This window comes from Microcaecilia unicolor, chromosome 5 (assembly GCF_901765095.1).
Source record: "Microcaecilia unicolor chromosome 5, aMicUni1.1, whole genome shotgun sequence".
Taxonomy (NCBI): Eukaryota; Metazoa; Chordata; class Amphibia; order Gymnophiona; family Siphonopidae; genus Microcaecilia; species Microcaecilia unicolor.
In genome coordinates, this window is record NC_044035.1 from 162,459,631 (window position 1) to 162,480,144 (window position 20,514).

Here is a 20,514-nt window from a genome sequence, read left to right on the forward strand (position 1 = left end):
TATACCCTCCGCTTTTTAGCCACAGCGATTTTTCTCCTTACAGGAGATTTTTATGCTGTGGTTGTTTTCAGAGGATGGTAGGAGAACCTGTAATGTGAAATCCATTAAAAGTGAGACCAGTTTCTAAAGGTCACTTGGATATCTGAGGTTTCAAATTAAATTTCATTAAGTTGAGGTGGACACTTTACCTATATGAAATATATACGAGAGCCTTTATTCCTATATTAAGTAACATGCTATGCCATAATGTGTATTGTTATGTAAACAAATCTATTGCTGTAATTGTATACTGTCTATACTGGGCTTATTCTTGCTGTACACTGCCTTGGGTAAATTTCTTCAAAGAGGCACTAAATAAATCCTAATCCTATATAATAATTTGTACCTCCAACGTTCTATGTCTGGCTGCCTGGGTTCGTAACATCTCCTGACATCAGCCAGCCTCCAGCGTTCCATTCCCCCTCACTGTCCCGCCCTCGCGTCAAGAAGTAATGACGTCAGAGGGCGGAACAGTGAGAGGGAAGGCTACCAGTTAATTTTCACATTCTATTCAAAATCCTCATATTGGCTCATAAGGCTTTTTACACTGGTGTCCCCTTCATTTCTATACAATGTGCTTACTTTATGCAATCCAATCAGATCTCTGTGTTCTTCTCAACAGTATCTACTCATGGTTCCAACTCATATGAAGATTCACTTAGACTTTCTTTGTTGTTTTTGTTTTAAGGTTGTAGCCCCCATATTGTGGAACGGATTACCTCTTTACATCCTTTCAGAATTGTCATTTGCTAAATTTAAGTCTGCCCTGAAAACCTATTATTATAACCAAGCCTTCCTTTCGGAATACCACCTTGGAGTTGTGACCCCTGTTGGTGGTTTGCCTCATGACAGCTTCTCAGTCTCTCATGTATTTATATACTGCTTAGACTTAAGCAGTTTACAGTTTCATTTTACAGGTACTGGGTCTGTCCCTAGCAGACTCACAGTCTAAGTAGTACATTGTACTATAGTTGTACCTGGGGCAATAGAGGGTTAAGGGCCCCTTTTAACAAGCTGCGGCAAAAGAGGGCCTACACACCAGGGCCCATTTTATCACAGCGGGTAAGAGGTAGGTCTTTCTTTTTTTTAGGAAATGGCCATGTGGCAAGTGAAGCACTTGCCGCGTGGACATTTCGGGGGAGAAGGAGCCCTTACCTCCACCCACTGAGGTAGTGATAAGGGCTTCCGCTCGGCACTGTCCTATTACTGCCAAGTACACACCGGTGCTACAAAAATATTTTTGTAGTGCCAAATATGATGGCGCACTGAGGGTGGGAACTACCGCTGGGCTGCTGCGGTAGCCCGGCAGTACTTTCTTTTTAGCAAGAGGCAGGCCCACGTTGGGCTTACTGCCGCTTTGTAAAAGGGGCCCTAAGTGACTTGCCCAGGGTCACACAGAGCTGCAGAGGGAATTGAACCTGGTTCCCCAGGATCTCAACTCACTGCCAGCCATCAGGCAGCAGCAGGAATCGAATCCAGTTCCCCAGGTCCACAACTCGCTACACTAACCACTAGGCCACTCCTCCACTCTACAGTCATAATTTTTACACGTTTCTTGTGTTTACAACCTCCCTATTGAGTCCCACCCCTTTTCTGAAATATATTGTTCTATCTGCAGCTTTAAGGAATGGATTGAACTTTTGTCCTCTTGTAGTCCCCTGTTTTGTCTTTTCACATACTCTTTTGTTTATTTAGACTTATTGTAAACCACTTATATTTTTTGACTTTGCGGTATATCAAAGAAAGTTGATGATGATGATTTTGTAACTTAGACATAGGCGTAGTTTGACTGTTTCATTTGGGGGGGGCAAAAGATGGGCGGAGCATATTAGCATATTCATTTGGATATATACATATGCAAATGAATATGCTAATATGGAGGAAGGAATTGAGATTTACAGGCAAAATATCACAGATGCACATTTCAAAAAGCTGACATATTTCAATTAATAAATTCTGAATAAAATACTTTTATCTACCTTTGTTGTCTGATCATTTAGTTTTTCTATTCGCTTTGGTCCCAGTGTCTTCTGTTTTATGCAGTGTCTTCTTTCCAGTAGGCTTCCATCTGCTCTCCACCTTCCCAGTCCCATCCATCTCTTGCTCCTTCCCTCTGCTCCCCACCCTCCCAGTCCCATCCATCTTCTGTTCCTTCCCTCTGCTCAACATCCCTCCGTCCCATCCATCTTCTGCTCCTTTCCTCTGCTCCCCACCCCTCCGTCCCATCCATCTCTTGCTCCTTCCCTCTGCTGTGCCTGACCTCTCCCAATCCCATCCATCTCCTGGTCCATCCCTCTGCTCCCCACCCCTCCCAGTCCCATCCATCTTCTGTTCCTTCCCTCTGCTCACCATCCCATCCATCTTCTGCTCCTTCCCTCTGCTGTGCCTGACCTCTCCCAATCCCATCCATCTCCTGGTCCATCCCTCTGCTCCCCACCCCTCCCAGTCCCATCCATCTTCCCTCTGCTCCCCACCCCTCCCAGTCCAATCCATCTTCTGGTCCTTCCCTCTGCTCCCAATGCTCCCAGTCCCATCCATCTGTTGCTCCTTCCCTCTGCTCCCCACCCCTCCCAGTCCCAACCATCTCTTGCTCCTTCCCTCTGCTCCCCACCCCTCCCAGTCCCATCCATCTTCCATCTGCTCCCCACCCCTCCCAGTTCCATCCATCTTCCTTCTGCTGCCCCCCCCCCCATGAGGTCCAAGATCGTGACTCCGTCTACCCCCCTCTCTTCCTCCCTCCCTCCGGCGCAGGCAGCAGTCTTTTTCAGCGTTCCTGGCAGCGGTAGCGATGTACACGCTGCCTTCGGTCTGCCCCGGAAGCCTTCTCTTCAAGTTCCTGTTCCCACCTATGCGGGAACAGGAACTTGAAGAGAAGGCTTCGGGGCAGAGCCGAAGGCAGCGTGTACATCGCTACCGCTGCCAGGAACGCTGAAAAAGACTGCTGCCTGCGCCGGAGGAAGGGAGGAAGAGAGGGGTGTAGATGGACACGCTCCTCTCCATCCGCTTGGCTTCCCTGCCCTCTCTGTCTGCGTCCCGCCCGAAAGGAAATGACGTCAGAGGAAGGCAGGACCGAGACAGAGAGGGCAGGGAAGCCAAGTGGATGGAGAGGAGCGCGTGCCTGCTTGTTTTTTTTTTTAAACTACTGGCGCGGCGGCGCCTCGTTGTTGTTTGGGGGGGGCATTGCCCCCCCTCGCCCCCCCCCCAGTCTACGCCCATGAACTTAGATATATGTAAGTGGTATCCTTTATATGTAGAATTGATGAATTCTATAACAGAATCTTGAAACCCAGATGCAGTTATAGAATTAGTGCTCAATGCTCTGAATCTAGGTGTCTAACTTGTGGAGGCCAGTTATAGACTTGCCTTCATATAGTAGCCTATTGAAGTAGCCTATTCTATAAAGGAATGTAGGCGCGTACGTTCCTTTATAGAACACTAGAGTAACATTTAGGTGCCATCATGTATGTCAGCCAAAGAGCTGGTGTGTTAATACCTAAGGCCATAAGAACACGCATAATTTACCATATTCTGTAAGTTATGTAAGTGGGAACTTCGCCTATGTCCTGCCCATGCTCCCCTGGGTATGTCCTCCTTGCAAATATGGGCTACATAAGTTAAGCGGGTATTTGCAGAATAGCATTTAAGCAGCATGCTGGCAATCTAAGAAGGTCAGTGTGCACATACGCCTGTAAATGCTAGCATTCTAAACATTTAAGCACACAGGGCAGGCGTCATTTTTAGTGCCCTAGTTTACAGAATTGCCCTGATAATATTTCCTGTTTTGACACTGTTCCAGCTCCTTAAAAATGATGATCAAACTGGTAGAGAGTGTACCTTCTCTCCATCATGGCCGGGTGGGCCTGGCAAGCCGATTTCACCCTAAGGTAAAAAATGATCATATGTATTATTATTAGTAGTAGTCATAGTAAATGTTAAAAAGTCACCTTCAGTGAGAGAGATTTAGGAGTGTAGTTATCAGCTTGGGATACTATTAAGACATTATTTTACCACTAATTCATGCTATTTTAGCCCAGGTCCCATTTTATGCAATGACACCCAGTTACTAATAATTGTGGGTAAGTTTAAAATCTTAACAGTAGCCCACACTGATAATTTCCCCTTTAGGATTAGATATAGGGCAAAAAAGTAAAAAACAAACAAACAAAAAACCCTGCAAGCCAATTTGCTTATCTACCTTGTACACAAAGATCAACATTTAAGTTGTAGGTGATATCTTTATATTGGGTTTATATATATATATATATTTTTTTTTTTTTTGTGACCCACCGAGCGACAAGGTACCAAACGTTGGGCTACACACAACAGAGAAAGGCTATAGAAGTTTGAAGGGGTAAATTTGAGCAAATTTCATTTGCACTATAGGGTCAGTAGAATGGGACTATGCAATTTATTTTACAACTCTGATGTTTTCCATGTTCTACAGCCTAAAAACTGTGCCGTGCGTGATTTCTGCGTTAATTACTCTTTTATTGACAAACATTTCTCATGTTTTAAACACGTACTACTACTACTGCTTATCATTTCTATAGCACTACTAGACATATGCAGTCAATACCAGGGGCGTAGCCATACTTCGGAGGGAGGGGGGTCCAGAGCCCGAGGTGAGGGGGCACATTTTTGCCCCCCCCGGCCCCGTTGACCTCCCCCCGTCCCTTTCAACCCCCCTCCCAGCGCCACCAACGCCATCGGGTACCTTTGCTGGCAGGGGTTTTCCAACCCCTGCCAGCCAAAGTCCTCTTCAGCACCGGTCTCCGAGACCAGTGCGTTGCTGATCTGGATTCTGTTTCTGAGTCCTCGATGTCAGGAGGACTCAGAAACAGAATCCAGATCAGCAACGCGCCGGACTCGGAGACCGGCACTGAAGAGGACTTTGGCTGGCGGGAGTTGGGGACCCAAGCCAGCAAAGGTACCCGATGGCGGCGGCGGTGGGGGAGGGTTGGAGGTGGCGAGAGGAGGGGTTGGATGTGGCAGGGGAGGGTCAGGGTCGGCGGCGGAAGCAGGGGGCCAGGGTTAAATCTGAGGGGGCCCATGCCCCAGTGGCCCCACCTAGCTACGCCCCTGGTCCATACCTGAGGTTGAAACTTTGCAGGATTATCCAATTGATATCCCTCTATTTTGTGGTATAAATAAGTTGCATACCTCACGTTTGGTACCTTTTCGCTCAGCAGGTCACATATTAATGACTAGCCTTAGAGATCTACATTTCAATAGGTCAATGCAAGCTTAGTTAAAGTTGCCAAATTATATAAATTGAAGTTCTGATTTCAACATCCTTGTTTATTTCTCAAGCTCTAAAGAAAGAGAGTAATATGTTCAAAGAAATGGGAAATGTGAGATAAACGGTAGTGGGCAGCTATAGGAAAACAACCTTGTAATGAACAAGAAAACCAATGCCTCTAGTAAGTGCCTGATCATTTTTGTCCTATATTTTGAAGTTTCCCTTTCATATCTTCATTATAAAGCAATTGATACATTGATCTGAACTGCAAAATTGTTCCCCAATACGACTGCTACCTTATTGTTCTCTACGGTGTGAAATCTTGTATCTGTGGAAGTTTATTCTTGTCTTTAACATCTGATCCATTTCATCAAAGTAGCATCCCTCTTGCTGTTGTCTGCATTGTATAATGTATACTAGATTAACAGAAGAGCATCTTTTTATGATGAATGTCTTTTACATGGATGTGGTTGTAGGGATGCAGGATATGTGAAGATAGTTTCTGTAGCATGATTTCTTGCATGATTTTAATGAAGTTTGCTTCTTACCAATGAGTTTCAAACAGAAATTGCAAAAGCAGAAAATGATACAAACTCCTCTAAGATGTCATGCTATAAACTGTGCCAGTTGATATCAAAGAACCCTACAGTTATCCACATTAAAAATAGTACATAACTTGGGTTCCAGGCAGTGGCATAGCTAGGGTAGTTGACACCCGGGGCCGGTCATTTTTTAACACCCCCCCACCAAAATCCCACCAAGAATACAAAACACTCAGGACCTATAAAGCAATTCTACCATACCATAAGCAGTAATATGTAGAAGTCACACAAGGAAAAGGAAAGCATCTTAAACACTACAGTGAGCACTAGAACATCAATTCACCTATTGTAAAACGAAAACAGACAGATTAATACAGATCGTCGATCCTGCACAGTCAATGCCAACCGAAAGCCATGTCTTTTTCACAAATACAGATACACCCTAATCCACTACAGAATAAGTAATCATAAACTTTCTATTTAGACAAAAATTAAACTGAACCCCCGATGCCAGACTCTGCATACAATGCAACACCACAGAAACAGAAAATGTCCTCTAGTACTGTGCAAAATATAAAGACAGCAGATGTAAATTTGAAAAAACTAACAAATACCAATCACCACTTTACAAATTAACAAATAGAAATAAAACAAATATCATTTTATTGGACTAATACATTTAGCATTCAGAGGCCAAAACCTCCTTCCTCAGGTCAGTTCAGTATAGTACTGTTACAGTGTCCTATCCTGACCTGAGGAAGGGGGTTTTGTTCTCCGAAAGTAAAATGTATTAAAATTAGTCCAATAAAAAGATTACCTTATTTACATGTTCTATTATAAACATTTATTAACACAGCTACAATACTACTTTATCCTAAAGCAAAAAAATAAAAATATATATTTACAGTTCGTTGTCTCTGGTTTCTGCTTTCCTCATCTTTTCACTGTCTTCCTTCTATCCAGCATCTGTCTTCGCTCTCTCTCTCTGCCATCCAGTGTCTGCCCTCTCTCTCTGCCCCTTCCATCCACTGCCCTCTCTCCCTTCCATGCACCATCTGCCCCAGTCTGCCATCTCTCTTTCCCCCTTCCATCAACATCTGCCCTCTATCTCTGCCCCTTCCATCCACCATTTGCCCCAGTCTGCCCTCTTTCTCTCTCCCCTTCCACCCACCATCTGCCCTTTCTCTCTGCCCCTTCAATCCGTCTGCCCTCCCTCTACCATCCACCCAGGGTCTGCCCTCCCTCACGCTCCCCCCTTCTATCCCCTCTCTCTCTCTGCCCCCTCTTTTCAGCTCCCAGTTCCAGCCCCCTTATTCCACCTGCCCCTAGTTCCAGCCCCAGCCCACATCTCCCACCTGCCCCCCTTTTCAGCCCCACTATCCCACCAGTCCCCAGCCCTTTTCTCCCATCAGTCCCGAGCTTCAGCCCCCAACCAGTTTTCCCTGTCCCCTTTAAAGCCCCTAGTCCCCACAGTTTCAGCCCCCTTCATCCACCACATGCCTTGCATCCCCCCTTTTCAGCCCCAGACCCATTCTCCCACCTGCCCCAGGCATGGACCCATTTTCCCTCCTGCCCCCTTGTCAGACCCCAGTTCCAGCTTCAGACCCCTTCTCCCATCTGAGCACTCCCTCCCCTCCCTCCTCCCCTCTCTGAGCACCCATCTGAGCTCCCCCACCCTCCCTAATCCCCTTTAAGCACCCCTCTGAGCTCCCCCACCCCTCCCCAATCCCCTTCTCCCCTCTCTGAGCTCCCCACCCTCCCTAATCCCCTTTAAGCACCCCTCTGAGCTCCCCCACCCTTCCCCAATCCCCTTCTCCCCTCTGAGCTCCCCCACCCTCCCTAATCCCCTTTAAGCACCCCTCTGAGCTCCCCCACCCTTCCCCAATCCCCTTCTCCCCTCTCTGAGCTCCCCCACCCTCCCTAATCCCTTTTAAGCACCCCTCTGAGCTCCCCACCCCTCCCCCACCCCTCCCCAATCCCCTTCTCCCCTCTCTGAGCTCCCCACCCTCCCTAATCCCCTTTAAGCACCCCTCTGAGCTCCCCCACCCCTCCCCATCCCCTTCTCCCCTCTGAGCGCCCCCACCCTCCCTAATCCCCTTTAAGCACCCCTCTGAGCTCTCCCACCTTTCCCCAATCCTCTTCTCCCCTCTCTGAGCTCCCCCACCCTCCCTAATCCCCTTTAAGCACCCCTCTGGGCTCCCCCACCCCTCCCCATCCCCTTCTCCCCTCTGAGTCCCCCCCCCCCGACCCGACAGCTGAGATCCATTCTCCTGCTGCTCCTACCCTGTCCTGCCTTTAAAATTTGTTTTTCGAAGCGCCGGAGAGTGGCAGGCAGCGCGCCTCGCGTTTGCCCTGCTAGTAAAGAAGATCTCGTCGACACCGTCGTCCTTCCCACACTGAGTCCCGCCCACCCTCACGGTAATAGGAAGTTGCCTCAGAGGGGGGCGGGACTCAATGTGGGAAGGGCGACGACGTCAGCGAGATCTTCTTTACTAGCAGGGCAGACGCGAGGCGTGCTGCCTGCCACTCTCCGGCGCTTCGGAAAAATTTTTTTAAAGGCGGAGCAGCGGGAGCAGAGCACCCCCCACACCCTATGACACCCGGGGTGGACCGCCCCCACTGCCCCGCCCTTGCTACGCCACTGGTTCCAGGAACAATGCTGCTGTCTGTCCCCGTGTTGTGGTTCTCCGGGTTTGTCATTATGATCCAAAGCAAGCTATACATAAGTACATAAGTAATGCCACACTGGGAAAAGACCAAGCATCCTGTCCACGACAACGGCCAATCCAGGCCAAGAGCACCTGGCAAGCTTCCCAAACGTACAAACATTCTATACATGTTATTCCTGGAATTGTGGATTTTTTTCAAGTCCGTTTAGTATTGGTTTATGGACTTGTCCTTTAGGAAACCGTCTAATCCCTTTTAAAACTCTGTCACCATGTTCTCCGGCAACAAATTCCAGAGTTTAATTATGCGTTGGGTGAAGAAAAATTTTCTCTGATTTGTTTTAAATATACTACACTGTAGTTTCATTGCATGCCCCCTAGTCCTAGTACTTTTGGAAAGCGTGAACAGACGCTTCACATCCACCTGTTCCACTCCACTCATTATTTTATATACCTCTATCATGTCTCCCCTCAGCCGTCTCTTCTCCAAGCTGAAAAGCCCTAGCCTCCTTAGTCTTTCTTCATAGGGAAGTCGTCCCATCCCCGCTATCATTTTAGTCGCCCTTCGCTGCACCTTTTCCAATTCTGCTATACCTTTCTTGAGATGCGGCGACCAGAATTGAACACGATACTCAAGGTGCGGTCACACCATGGAGCGATATAACGGCATTATGACATCCTCACACCTGTTTTCCATACCTTTCCTAATAATACCCAACATTCTATTCGCTTTCCTAGCTGCAGCAGCACACTGAGCAGAAGGTTTCAGTGTATTATCGACGACGACACCCAGATCCCTTTCTTGGTCTGTAACTCCTAATGTGGAACCTTGCATGACGTAGCTATAATTTGGGTTCTTTTTTCCCACATGCATCACCTTGCACTTGCTCACATAAAACGTCATCTGCCACCTAGCCGCCCAGTCTCCCAGTCTCGTAAGGTCCTTCTGTAATTTTTCACAGTCCTGTCGCCAGTTAACGACTTTGAATAACTTTGTGTCATCAGCAAATTACCTCGCTAGTTACTCCCATCTCTAAATCATTTATAAATATATTAAAAAGCAGTGGTCCTAGCACTGACCCCTGAGGAAACCCACTAACTACCCTTCTCCATTGTGAATACTGCCCATTTAACCCCACTCTCTGTTTCCTATCCTTCAACCAGTTTTTAATCCACAATAGGATATTTCCTCCTATCCCATGACCCTCCAATTTCCTCTGTAGCCTTTTATGAGGTACCTTGTCAAACGCCTTTTGAAAATCCAGATACACAATATCAACCAGCTCCCCTTTCTTCACGTTTGTTTACTCCTTCAAAGAATTGAAGTAAATTGGTTAGGCAAGATTTCCCCACACAAAAGCCGTGCTGACTTGGTCTCAATAATCCATGTCCTTGGATGTGCTCTGTAATTTTGTTTTTAATAATAGCCTCTACCATTTTCCCCGGCACCGACGTCAGACTCACCGGTCTATAATTTCCCGGATCTCCCCTGGAACCTTTTTAAAAAATCGGTGTTACATTGGCCACCCTCCAATCTTCCGGTACCAAGCTTGATTTTAAGGATAAATTGCATATCACTAGCAGTAGCTCCGCAAGTTCATTTTCCAGTTCTATCAGTACTGTAGGATGAATGCCATCCGGTCCAGGAGATTTGCTACTCTTCAGTTTGCTGAACTGCCCCATTACGTCCTCCATGTTTACCGTGAAGTCATAAGTTTCTCCGACTCGTCTGCTTGAAATACCATTTCCGACACCGGTATCCCACCCAAATCTTCCTCAGTGAAGACCGAAGCAAAGAATTCATTCAATCTCTCTGCTATGTCATTGTCTTCCTTGATCGCCCCTTTTACCCCTCGGTCATCCAGCAGCCCAACCGATTCTTTTGCCGGCTTCCTGCTTTTAATATACTGAAAAAAATGTTTACTATGTTTTTTTGCCTCTAATGCTATCTTTTTTTCGTAATCCCTCTTGGCCTTCTTTATCTGCGCCTTGCATTTGCTTTGAAACTCCTTATGCTGCTTCTTGTTATTTTCAAACGGTTCCTTCTTCCATTTTCTGAAGGCGTTTCTTTTAGCCCTAATAGCTTCCTTCACCTCACTTTTCAACCATGCCGGCTGTCTTTTGGACTTCTGTCTTTCTTCTAATTTGCGGAATATGTTTGGCCTGAGCCTCCAGGATGGTATTTTTGAACAGTGTCCATGCCTGTTGTACAGTTTTTACCCTCTCAGTTGCCCACCTAAGTTTTTTCACCGTTCTTCTTATTTTATCATAGTCTCCTTTTTTAAAGTTAAACGCTAACGTATTTGACTTCCTGTGTATAGTTACTTCAAGGTTGATATCAAAACTGATCATATTATGATCACTGTTATCAAGCGGCCCCAGTACCATAACATCCCTCACCAGATCATGCGCTCCACTAAGGACCAAGTCTAGAATTTTTCCTTCTCTCATCGGCTCCTGCACCAGCTGCTCCATAAAGCTGTCTTTGATTTCATCAAGGAATTGTACCTCTCTAGCGTGTCCCGATGTTACATTTACCCAGTCTATATTTGGGTAATTGAAGTCACCCATTATTATCGCATTGCCTATTTTGTTTGCGTCTCTGATTTCTTTATCATTTCTGCGTCTACCTGCTCATCCTAGCGAGGTGGACAGTAGTACACTCCTATTACCGTCCTTTTCCCTTTTATACATGGAATTTCAACCCACTGTGTCATGGGAAAAGTCTGGAGTATGATAATCAAAAAGTACTTTGTTTTCAGGATTATACTGCCAGAGTGCACTCTCAGCAAAAAGCTTTCGCTCCCCTGTCCACCCAAATATATGAATGCAAGATTTCCAGTGCATTACTTTATCCTGCACAACTTTGGGTCACTTATGGGGGTCAAACTAATTTCTTTTTCTCAGTGAAGGCGGCATAATCTTTTTTACATAATCTCCCAGCTGCTTCCCTTAATTTTGGACATTTTAGTACTGTTTGCTGTTTTGATCAGTATTGATCTTGGACCCTTTTTTTGGTGGGGGGGGGGGGGGGGGACTTTTGTTATATACTTAATGATCTTCAGACTTGTATGATGGCTGGATAGACCTTACTTCTGGCATTATTGTTTCCCGAGGAACATTATGTTAGTAGATGGGACTGTGTGGCTTTTTTCTATGTTTTGTGGTATTGACTGTTTTTCTGTGGTGATGAGTTTGATAGGGGGAGTTCACGTGATAGTTCCCATGTAATATGGTACTATAGAAAGGGCAACTGAATTAAAGAGGATTGAAAAAAAGTGTTTATAGATGATGCCTAGGCCTCCATAGAGGCCTGCAGCCAGTCTACCTCTCTTCCCTTACAGCCACATTGAGCCTACAAACAGATGGGAAAATGTGGGATATAAATGTAACAAAATAAAAATAAAATAAAATATACCACTTGCTCTCAGCCAACACAACTATGGAATCAATTCAACTGTATTTAAAAATCCCCTAAGAGACAGTCACATAATTTAAACCCTAAAACCTTGTCTGATGTTATGACAAACTAAAAGTATATAAAAGTTTTGATGTTACCTCAGTAAGGCCAACACACAGTCCTTCCACTGTAAAACACTATACCCAACTTTGGGCAAAAAGATACTCAGAACCTTAGCATACCAGAATAGCACTAACTCCCAGGACACGAAGAGCTACAACCTTATGCGTGAAAAGGCAACACTGTACTTATTACACTAGGCCCTTAAACACTAATTAACCCCCCCCCCCCAAAAAAAAAAAAAAAAAATCAGACTGCATCAATATCTCTGTGCAGATACTAAATGCTTGCAGAATGCTGCACCTTAGTCACATGGACCAGAAATCAATAAGAGATATGAAGGCAAAAAACCTGAACTGGAAACCTCAAAAAGTTAGAAAGTTAGACTCGGAATACAGCAACACTAAAGAAACTGAAAAGCAAAATATCAGAAATGTGTATTTCCAAAACCCAACATATTCCAATTAATAAATTCAGAATAAAATACTTTTTTCTACACTTCTTGTCTGATCATTTTATTTTTCTATTCACTTTGGTCCCAGTGTCTCTTTTCTGCATTTCTCTGTGATTTTTCTTGTCTTTGCAGTGTCTTCCTTCTTTCTCCATGTCCATCATCTTCCTTCTGCATCCTTTTCCTTCATGTCCAACATCTCCCCTCTGTGTCCCTGTCCCTATCCTTCTTCTAGGTTCAGCATCTGCCCTCTCAGTGTCCTGATCCAGGCCTTAGCGTTTCCCACCTGTGTCTCTGTCTTGTCCTGCATTTCCCCCTTTGTGTCTCTGTCCTGTCTGCCTCCATACCTAGCATCTCTTCTCTGTCTCAACTCTCTGTCTTCCCCCTTCTTCCCACAACCCCCACCGTGGGGCAAGAATCTTTCCGTCTCTCTTTCCCCCCTCAGTTCAGTATAGGGTTTTCTCCTGGGTCTCCAGTGTTTCTCTCCTTCTCTTCCATTCAGCATTTTCCCCCTTTTCCCCCCTCCCCCAGTCTCTCTTTTTTCTCTTTCTCTCTCTGTCTCCCCCCTGCTCACCACAGCTGGTCCAGCATCTATCCCTTTCCCCCCCTTCCCATTCTGCACATCTTTCTATTTGTCACTCCCTACCTCCCCTCCACTGTCCAGCAGAGCAGCATTTCGTTCTCCTTTCCTGGGCCAAGCACCGTTCTCTCCCTCCTTCTTGCATGCAGGTCCAGCATTTCTCCCCTTTCCTCTCCCCCTTCACCCATGCTGCTAATGTGGCTTGAGCACTGCTGGTCGAGGCACCACAGCAATTGAAAGGGGGCCTCGGTCTTCCCTGTGACATGTCCTGTCTCCTCTGATTCAACTTTGTTCCGCATGGGCAGGAACCCTCCCATAGTATGGGTTTTTTCCCCTCTTCTGTATGAATTATCCTTTCCTATATTACTCTGGCTTTCCTTTCTATATTTTAACTGTAGTGGTTTTTAACCCACTTGATTTGTAAACCGCCCTGTCATGCCTGCAGGAAGGGCGGTATAGTAAGTCGAAATAAACCATAAACCATTGAGGCCTATAGTTTTTCTGTAGCTGTAAATGCTATTTTATTTCCTTCCCTTCCTCTTCTTCAAACAGATGACTCTCAAATTAATTTAATTTTATAAGTTTTTTATATATTTGCCCAGTTTTTTTATATGCTATCTTTTTCTTTTACTAGCTGCAGGAAAGAACAAACTTGATCAGAACAGGCAATGTTCTGTAGGCTTTTAAACTCTTTTTTTTCCCATTCTAATACTGCCCAATCCATAAATCTGGCTGTTAAATTGAAAAGGAACATTAGAATGATGAGACCCTATTGACAATGACTGGTTTGTGCTAGTTTCACCAAAAAATTATATACACATATGAAAATAAGTATCTTTACCTTTTGTCCAGTTAGTCCTTGTGGCCCTGGGGGTCCTGCAGGCCCTGGAAGCCCAGGCGGTCCCTAAAGACAATGACTCATTATAACAACTGCAAAAATGTGTTTTCTTTGAAAACAATGTGATCATTACTAATACATTGTTCTTTCTGTTACTACATTTTCCAACAGAAAGGACTTAACAAGGATCTGGGGTTCCTAGCCCATTATAAACCATAAAGCTGTATGTCTCTGTTGATCACCCCACCCCTCACCTATCCACACCCATCCTGTTAGAATATCAATGATATGCTTTGATGTCCCCATGCATACCTCCTACCCACCCCCATCCTCCCACCCTGTCAGACTGTCATAGTAATGCTTGAATGTTTTCACTTATATACACTGTCAGCTAGCACATTTGCTTATTTCCGATCTGACGAAGAAGGGCAACCTTCGAAAGCTAGTCAAGAAATGTATTAAGTTATGTCCAATAAAAAAGGTATCATCTTATTTTCTTTTCCATGTTTTATTTTGTTTGATTTCTATTGATAACCTTAAGAGTGGACTAACACGGCTACCACACTCCTCTACTACATTTTCTTCAAAACTGGGAAGAGGGATCAAGGCACAACAATTCATCTCTCCAGAAGGAACAGGTACATGGAGGGAGGACAGGTGGAGAGACCTGGGAATCCCAGGTATAATACTCCAAGGCATAGATAAACTATGAAAAACCTCAAAGCAAGGTGCCTTATTTTTTTTTTCAAACTTCTCACAAAAGAAAAAAAACCCAGTTATACTGCTACCTTCCTGATTGACCAGACAGCACAGAACATCTCACCTGCCACCTGCTGGAGACTGAGAACATAGTGGCTGTTGCTATGCTGCATAGAATGCTATATAGAGTGATGTCATAATTCAGCAGTTCTCAGTCTCCACTTGCTGGCAGAATAGCCTATACCCAAGTATCTGGACTGTTCTGGAGTGTCAATAAGGAATTTAGATTTTTGTGCTTACTCCTCTATATTTGAACACCACGGTCGCTGTTGGATTCAAATGCTGGCTGTGGTGTTTAAATGTATACCCAAATATTCAGGCATAGATTGACCGGCGGAAGTTATCTGGGCACTGCTGACATTCAGTGCTGGGTAAGTTAGGATAACTATACAATCCCCCATTATCATGAGGATTACTAAGATGTAGGTGTAGAACTCTCCAGAGTCACTGGGGGGGGGGGGGGGGGGGAGGATTAGAGGTGTAAGAGGAGTGGGGATCCAGATCAAGGGGTGGGTTCTGGAATAGTTTAAAGAAAGAAAATACTGCTGAGTGGTGATAGTTCAGGGGAGTTGATAAAAGGGATTGCAGAGGGGAACACAGGGTCTTTGGTTGCCTGTACCCCCACTGGGACCCTTGGAGAACAGCGGGGTCCTAGAGTGGCAGAATAAACTAAGACTGAAACAAAAGGAGTTGCTGTCTCTTACAGTAGCAACTGAGAAAGAGTGAGGAGTTACGGGTGGGCAAGGGGAACCCAGCCCGTGAGCAAGGAACCTGAGCAGGGGCAGCCTGTTCAAAGCCAGGGTGCAGCTCTGAGAAGTGCATCGCTGGAAGGAGGACAGCCAAAAGGGTCGATGCCTAAGGGAGAACTGGATTGTGATCAGGCCTATCAGGAGCAGCCTTGGAATATTGGTAGCCTGAGGGGAGAGGGTAAATGGACAGGAAGAGCTGTCTGTAGGTAAATACCTTGGGGGTTGCTGAAGGAGATGAGCTTGAAAGTGATTGAGGCTGTAATACACAATCTTCAGTGAACAGGAGAGCTGCTGATGCCAATAGTTGACTACACCGAAGAAGTTATAAAATGGTTCACCTGCCAATTGCAGAAAGTTCAGTAAATTTGAATTTCTATAGAGACTTAATCCTTGGAGTGCTGTGTGGTTCTTTGGAGCGGGAGTGAGAACAATTGCTCTGCGGACTGGCAGAGAACTCCTTGGAAGCCCGACTTCATTCCCCCTTGCTACCGGATCTCTGTTCTGGATCTTGACCCACACCCAAGCTCGACTGGAGAGAATGTGTAGTGTGGGGAGTGTGAAAGAAAGAGAAGGAAAAGAGAGAAATATAAATTTCTATTTTGTGGTCCGAGTGGGCCATGGGAACTGAGCTGATGGTGATGCACATGAGACCTGGGTTACAACTATTTTGCTGAATATTGGTGGTACCCAGATAATGTCCAGCCAGGATTTATTTTATTTTTTGTTACATTTGTACCCTGTGCTTTCCCACTCATGGCAGGCTCAATGTGGCTTACATGGGGCAATGGAGGATTAAGTGACTTGCCCAGAGTCACAGGGAGCTGCCTGTGCCTGAGGTAGGAATTGAACTCAGTTCCTCAGTTCCCCAGGACCAAAGTCCACCAGCCTAACCACTAGGCCACTCCTCCTCCTCCACCACTGAAAACAGTTTCAGCAGCATTGTCTGGATAGTATTCTATAATTTACATGCATAACTGTGTACCCTGCCCAGACTCCTCTTATGTGTATGCCCACTTTCACACTGAATGCCACTGCATGTAGGTACCATTTCACAGAATAGTGCAAATCCAGAATACTGGTATTTTTGCACATATATGCCAGCATTCTTTTCGTTTACAAACATATGTACCAGTATTTTGCTCCTTTACATGCATTGTTGGCACCTCAATGTGGCACCCTCATTATAGAATTACTTCTTTTCTTCCGGATTCTATATAGTATACCTAGAGATCCGCGCCAAATCCAGGCGTATTCTATAAAGCGAATGCTACATACCTGTAGAAGGTATTCTACGAGGACAGCAGGCTGATTGTTGTCACTGATGGGTGACGTCCACGGCAGCCCCTCCAATCGGAAACTTCACTAGCAAAGGCCTTTGCTAGTCCTCGCGCGCCCATGCGCACCGCGCATGTGCGGCCGTCTTCCCGCCCGAACCGGCTCATGTTCGTCAGTCCCGTATGTAGCAAGACAAAGACAAGGGAAGACACAACTCCAAAGGGGAGGCGGGCGGGTATGTGAGAACAATCAGCCTGCTGTCCTCGGAGAATACCTTCTACAGGTATGTAGCATTCGCTTTCTCCGAGGACAAGCAGGCTGCTTGTTCTCACTGATGGGGTATCCCTAGCCCCCAGGCTCACTCAAAACAACAAACATGGTCAATTGGGCCTCGCAACGGCGAGGACATAACTGAGATTGACCTAACAACTTATCCAACTAACTGAGAGTGTAGCCTGGAACAGAATAAACATGGGCCTAGTGGGGTGGAGTTGGATTCTAAACCCCGAACAGATTCTGAAGCACTGACTGCCCGAACCGACTGTCGCGTCGGGTATCCTGCTGCAGGCAGTAATGAGATATGAATGTGTGGACAGATGACCATGTTGCAGCTTTGCAGTGGCTGACTTCAAGTGGGCCACTGACGCAGCCATGGCTCTGACATTGTGAGCCGTGACATGACCCTCAAGATGGGCGTAAGTGAAGGAAATGCAATCTGCTAGCCAATTGGATATGGTGCGTTTCCCCACAGCCACTCCCCTCCTGTTGGGATCAAAAGAAACAAACATTTGGGTGGACTGTCTGTTGGGCTGTGTCCGCTCCAGATAGAAGGCCAATGCTCTTTTGCAGTCCAATGTGTGCAGCTGACGTTCAGCAGGGCAGGAATGAGGACGGGGAAAGAATGTTGGCAAGACAACTGACTGGTTCAGATGGAACTCCGACACCACCTATGGCAAGAACTTAGGGTGAGTGCGGAGGACTACTCTATTATGATGAAATTTGGTATAAGGAGCATGAGCTACTAGGGCTTGAAGCTCACTGAGTCTACGAGCTGAAGTAACTGCCACCAAGAAAATGACCTTCCAGGTCAAGTACTTCAGATGGCAGGAATTCAGTGGCTCAAAAGGAGGTTTCATCAGCTGGGTGAGAATGACATTGAGATCCCATGACACTGTAGAAGGTTTGACGGGGGGCTTTGACAAAAGCAAACCTCTCATGAAGCGAACAACTAAAGGCTGTCCTGAGATCGGCTTACCTTCCACACGGTAATGGTATGCACTGATTGCGCTAAGGTGAACCCTTACAGAGTTGGTCTTGAGACCAGACTCAGACAAGTGCAGAAGGTAGTCAAGCAGGGTTTGTGTAGGACAAGAGCGAGGATCTAGGGCCTTGCTGTCACACCAGATGGCAAACCTCCTCCATAAAAAGAAGTAACTCCTCTTAGTGGAATCTTTCCTGGAAGCAAGCAAGATACGGGAGACACCCTCAGACAGACCCAAAGAGGAAAAGTCTACGCTCTCAACATCCAGGCCGTGAGAGCCAGAGACCGGAGGTTGGGATGCAGAAGCGCCCCTTCGTCCTGTGTGATGAGGGTCGGAAAACACTCCAATCTCCACGGTTCTTCGGAGGACAACTCCAGAAGAAGAGGGAACCAGATCTGACGCGGCCAAAAGGGAGCAATCAGAATCATGGTGCCTCAGTCTTGCTTGAGTTTCAACAAAGTCTTCCCCACCAGAGGTATGGGAGGATATGCATACAGCAGGCCTTCCCCCCAATCCAGTAGGAAGGCATCCGATGCCAGTCTGCCGTGGGCCTGAAGTCTGGAACAGAACTGAGGGACCTTGTGGTTGGCTCGAGATGCAAAGAGATCTACCAAGGGGGTGCCCCACACATGGAAGATCTGGCGCACTACTCTGGAGTTGAGCGACCACTCGTGAGGTTGCATAATCCTGCTCAACCTGTCGGCCAGACTGTTGTTTACGCCTGCCAGATATGTGGCTTGGAGCCACATGCCGTAACGGCGAGCCCAGAGCCACATGCTGACGGCTTCCTGACACAGGGGGCGAGATCCGGTGCCCCCCTGCTTGTTGATGTAATACATGGCAACCTGGTTGTCTGTCTGAATTTGGATAATTTGATGGGACAGCCGATCTCTGAAAGCCTTCAGAGCGTTCCAGACCGCTCGTAACTCCAGGAGATTGATCTGTAGATCGCGTTCCTGGAGGGACCAGCTTCCCTGGGTGTGAAGCCCATCGACATGAGCTCCCCACCCCAGGAGAGACGCATCCGTAGTCAGCACTTTTTGTGGCTGAGGAATTTGGAAAGGGCGTCCCAGAGTCAAATTGGACCAAATCGTCCACCAATACAGGGATTTGAGAAAACTCGTGGACAGGTGGATCACGTCTTCTAGATCCCCAGCAGCTTGAAACCACTGGGAAGCTAGGGTCCATTGAGCAGATCGCATGTGAAGGCGGGCCATGGGAGTCACATGAACTGTGGAGGCCATGTGGCCCAGCACTCTCAACATCTGCCGAGCTGTGATCTGCTGGGACGCTCGCACCCGAGAGACAAGGGACAACAAGTTGTTGGCTCTCGTCTCTGGGAGATAGGCACGAGCCGTCCGAGAATCCAGCAGAGCTCCTATGAATTCGAGTCTTTGCACTGGGGGGTGGGACTTTGGATAATTTATCACAAATCCCAGTAGCTCCAGGAGGCGAATAGTCATCTGCATGGATTGTAGAGCTCCTGCCTCGGATGTGTTCTTCACCAGCCAATCGTCGAGATAGGGGAACACGTGCACTCCCAGCCTACGAAGCGCCGCTGCTACTACAGCTAAGCACTTCGTGAACACCCTGGGTGCAGAGGCGAGCCCAAAGGGTAGCACACAGTACTGGAAGTGACGTGTGCCCAGCTGAAATCGCAGATATTGCCTGTGAGCTGGCAGTATCGGGATGTGCGTGTAGGCGTCCTTCAAGTCCAGAGAGCATAGCCAGTCATTTTCCTGAATCATGGGAAGAAGGGTGCCCAGGGAAAGCATCCTGAACTTTTCCTTGATCAGATATTTGTTCAGGGCCCTTAGGTCTAGGATGGGACGCATCCCCCCTGTTTTCTTTTCCACAAGGAAGTACCTGGAATAGAATCCCAGCCCTTCTTGCCCGGATGGCACGGGCTCGACCGCATTGGCGCTGAGAAGGGTGGAGAGTTCCTCTGCAAGTACCTGCTTGTGCTGGAAGCTGTAGGATTGAGCTCCCGGTGGGCAATTAGGAGGTTTTGAGGCCAAATTGAGAGTGTATCCTTGCCGGACTATTTGAAGAACCCAACGGTCGGAGGTTACAAGAGGCCATCTTTGGTGAAAAACTTTCAACCTCCCCCTGACCGGCAGATCACTCGGCACTGATACGTTGATGTCGGCTATGCTCTGCTGGAGCCAGTCAAAAGCTCGCCCCCTGCTTTTGCTGGGGAGCCGTGGGGCCTTGCTGAGGCGCACGCTGCTGACGAGAGCGCGCTGGGGCTTAGCCTGGGCCGCAGGCTGTCGAGAAGGAGGATTGTACCTTCGCTTACCAGAAGAGTAGGGAACAGTCTTCCTTCCCCCATAAAAACGTCTACCTGTGGAGGTAGATGCTGAAGGCTGCCGGCGGGAGAACTTGTTGAAAGCTGTATCCCGCTGGTGGAGCTGCTCTACCACCTGTTCGACTTTCTCTCCAAAAATGTTGTCCGCTCGGCAAGGAGAGTCCGCAATCCGCAGCTGGATCCTATTCTCCAGGTCGGAGGCACGCAGCCATGAGAGTCTGCGCATCACCACATCTTGAGCAGCGGCCCTGGACGCAACATCAAAGGTATCATATACCCCTCTGGC

At 46.9% G+C, this 20,514-nt stretch overlaps 1 protein-coding gene across 3 annotated transcripts in view; it reads right to left on the reverse strand.

The window, feature by feature from the left end:
- COL13A1 (collagen type XIII alpha 1 chain) overlaps positions 1-20,514 on the reverse strand; it is a 1,024,165-nt gene that overhangs the window by 216,719 nt on the left and 786,932 nt on the right. For all 3 annotated transcript variants that reach the window (XM_030203528.1, XM_030203531.1, XM_030203529.1), the window contains exons 25-26: positions 13,879-13,941; positions 3,874-3,918 (exon numbers count right to left, since the gene is read on the reverse strand). In XM_030203528.1, the coding sequence (XP_030059388.1) occupies positions 3,874-3,918; positions 13,879-13,941 (108 nt within the window). The remainder of the gene's footprint in view (positions 1-3,873; positions 3,919-13,878; positions 13,942-20,514) is intronic.